Source organism: Antrostomus carolinensis, unplaced genomic scaffold, assembly GCF_000700745.2.
Source record: "Antrostomus carolinensis isolate BGI_N321 unplaced genomic scaffold, ASM70074v2 scaffold43230, whole genome shotgun sequence".
In the NCBI taxonomy this organism is placed as follows: domain Eukaryota; kingdom Metazoa; phylum Chordata; class Aves; order Caprimulgiformes; family Caprimulgidae; genus Antrostomus; species Antrostomus carolinensis.
In genome coordinates this window covers 1,316-4,720 of record NW_010287167.1, presented here as the reverse complement: position 1 = coordinate 4,720, position 3,405 = coordinate 1,316, and the positions used below count along the sequence as shown (strand labels likewise).

Below are 3,405 nucleotides of genomic sequence, written 5' to 3'. Positions count from 1 at the left end.
TGTGAAGTAGAGAAAGGGGAGGGCTCTCTGTGTGTAGAGAGCGGCGTTAACAGGATGATGGTGACATGTTCTGTGTCCTGCAGCGGGCAGGGTCTGTGCTGATGTTGACACGCTGAAATCTTTGAAAGCTCCCTGGGATCCTGGGCAGCTGAGTGCTTAGAAAACGCACTTTGATACTTCTTGGTGCAGCTCTGAGCTTTGTTTTGTTTGTCCTTGTTTGGGGTTTTTTTTTTTTTTTTTGGTTATTTTTTTTTTGTTCTTGCTTTGGATGACAGGGGCAGCAGGCCAAAACAAACAACACTTTATTACCAAGAACACAGCCAAGCTCGACCGAGAAACAGAAGAGCTGCACCATGACAGAGTTCCTCTGGAGGTGGGCAAAGTGATCCAGCAGGGCCGGCAGAGCAAGGGCATGACACAGAAGGACTTGGCCACGGTGAGTATGGCCTGGGGCCCGCTGGCCTCCCCTCCCGCTCTCCTGAGGCAGATTTAGGCACCTCGAGGGGAAGGTGGACACTTTTCCTGTCCCCTCGTGGGCAACTACAGCGAGGTGGTGTCATGAGCATGAAGTTTGGTGAACACAACATCTCCAATACCTGATCTCCAGGCAACATTAGTTATCTAGGAAGTGTTTGAGGGGTTTATCGTGCAGCCCTTGAGCACCTGCTTGGAGACGGAGCGTTGCTGCGGCTGCTGAGCTGGTAGGAGGCTTTTTTTTTTCCCTCCCATCAACTCAGTACCAACATGAGATTTTTTTTTTTCACCATCTGGGCTTGACACGGCGTTCAGAAGCTCGCTGCTGTCTTAAGGAACAGCAATATTTATGTTACTGCTCCTCCTGGGAGGCTGAGCAAAGTAGAGGTCTGTCTGAGATGGGTGTCACCACAGCTGTGACACTCAAATAGTGGAGGGAGGCGATAGTGGTGATGGAGGAAGCCTGGAAGTAGCAATTTGTCTTTCCATCCTGGCATAATTGGAGTCTGGTACTTCTCTGTGCGAGTCCTGGGGGGCTGGTGCTGAGTGTTTGCTGTGTATGGAGTCAGTTTTTTGAGATGTGTCCTCTCTTTTTAGAAAATCAATGAAAAACCACAAGTTATCGCTGACTACGAATCGGGAAGAGCAATCCCCAATAACCAGGTGATGGGCAAGATCGAAAGAGCCATTGGTGAGTTAAGAAAGGAGACTTCAAAAATAACAGTGATGTCTTCGGGGCCGAGGAGGGAAGTTTGGGTTTAAGGTGTTCACATTTTCCACGTCAGGAACAGTTGCTGGCTGTAGGTTATCGTGGGTGTGGTGTCATTTAGCCACGTTCTGATAAAACTCAGCTCCGCTGCCTGAAACCCAAACTCGGAGCTCTTGTTCTCCTTTGTTCTTCATCTTCACGCGTGGGGCCATGCCCTGGTGACCACCCCTCTGTGCTTCCCCCAAAAAATCAGTGAGCTACTGAGACTCAGGAAGGCCTGATGGTACTCGAGAAGGTATCTTGCAGCCACTAGTGCTGACACTGCTTTCCTAGGCTGGTTCAGATCCTGTTTTTTTATGAAAATAGTCAGTGCACAAGCAAGAACTGGAGTTTTGTCTGAAACTAGTCTGGTGCTCCTAGAAACTAAAGCGGGATTCTCCCTAATGCTGGTTCCCTGCCTTCTTTTTTTGGATATTCTCTTCCTTAGAGCAAAAATATGAGGAATTAAGTCATCAGGTGAATGATCAAGTGCTGATGGCAGCTGATGGTGGTCGTCTCCTTTGTCTCATTCCAGGCCTTAAGCTGCGTGGGAAGGATATTGGAAAACCTCTGGAAACCGGCCCCAAAGGGAAATGACAGCAAAGCCTCGAAATCAGTTTGTTCAGACTGATCTCGTCTGGCTGGTTCTGACCACCAGGATCTCTCTTCATCTTGCCAAGCTGAACACGAGGGTTTCAGACTTGCTTTGGGGGGGAAACCTGCCGAAATCTGTACCTGCTGTAAAAAGGCAACCTTAAAGAAGCAATTTTCCTGATTTTTGTTTTTCCCTTCCTCCTTTCCAGAGATTGAAGAACTAAACCCAAAAAAAAAAAATACCGCAGCTGTTTGCCAGAAAACATGTGCATCTTGGTGTTTAGAAGCAGCTAATGTTAAGACACTTGGGGTGATCTGAAATGCAATCACTTAATTGGAACAATTTGGGGCATGGGTGGGACATACTCTATATAAATAATTTGGGAGAGTTGGGGCTTGGTCAGTGTCTGCATTTGAAATGATGACTCAGTCACTGCATCGCAATGACATGTTTGTTTGTTCCTTCCAGCCTGTTTTAAAGAGATCTATAATAAAGTTTGATACCCTTCAGTTGCACGGGGTAGTTGCTGCATGTTTACTAGCTGGTAGTAAATTTTTGTGGTTGGAGCTGCAGCTCCCTCTTCCTTTCTGGCAGCGTAATTGGGGTGACCTGGAGTGTCTGGGGCAGCGGCTGGTGCTGTCGCAGCCTTCCCGGCTGCCCCGCTCCTTTCCCTGTCGGTGAGGACTGCAGCTTTGGCTCCCAGCCCAGAGAGATGAAATCAATCCCCTGGTTTTATTTGGTGTGGAGGTGAGTGACGTCTCGAGTTCCACAGAGCGAGGTGGATGCAGAGATGCTCAGTCGGGCATTTGTACGAAGCCAGAGCCCTCCTGATCAAGCCTCTGCCCTCGCCCAGCACAGCTTTGCTGGGAGCTGGTTCCTGCAGGATGGTGCTGGGGTGGGGCCGTAGGAACGGTGCTCAACGTGGCTGTGACACAACCTGAGGGACAGGGCTGAAGGGAGAGCTGTCTGCGGCAGTGCGAGAGGAAAACCAGGCTCTGGTCACAAACCAGGACAGCAGGATGCCCTGTGCCCTCCGGATGAGCTGGGGGGGTCGAGGAGAGCAGGATCCCTAAGGGACACCTCACCCGGGCTGGCTGCTGCTGTTCTGGGGTGGCCGCTTTGGCCGTGGGCTGCTCGGGGGTTGCACAGTCTAAAATTAACCACGTTTTGAAAGCTGGGGGTGAAGAGAGGGGTGCTGAGCTCAGGGTGCCCTGGGTGCAGGGGTGGGTGCCCACGCCCTGAGCCCAGCCTGCATCTCGGGAATGTTTTTCCCAATGTATGGCCTTTGAAAGGTGGGTGGGCAGTTCTGTGATGGGTGGGCACCCACACAGCAGGGTCAGGGCTGCTTGTGCCCTCGGGTGTGCTGCGTGGTGCCCCCCGCTCTGCTCCTTGTCCTCTGGGCCACCTCTCCACCCTCCCCAAACCCTCCGAAACCAGCAGGAGCACTGGGCTCCCTCCCCAGGGTGGGTCTGTGCCCTGGGAGCTCTTCTGCTAATCCTGGGTGTGGGAAGGGGCTCGTGCCCCATCGTGCAGCACCCACGGATCTGCCCAGCCCTGGGGGGGGGGGGCCGGGCTGGGGCCTTCCCCC

General features: G+C 52.1%; 1 protein-coding gene across 1 annotated transcript; it reads left to right on the top strand.

Moving 5' to 3' along the window:
• The first annotated feature begins 268 nt into the window (after positions 1-268).
• EDF1 (endothelial differentiation related factor 1) lies at positions 269-2,332 on the top strand. Its single transcript, XM_010162134.1, has 3 exons — positions 269-436; positions 1,072-1,165; positions 1,758-2,332. The coding sequence occupies exons 1-3, from the start codon at positions 269-271 to the stop codon at positions 1,817-1,819; spliced, it is 324 nt and encodes a 107-aa protein (XP_010160436.1). The 3' UTR covers positions 1,820-2,332.
• Positions 2,333-3,405: the final 1,073 nt, after the last annotated feature.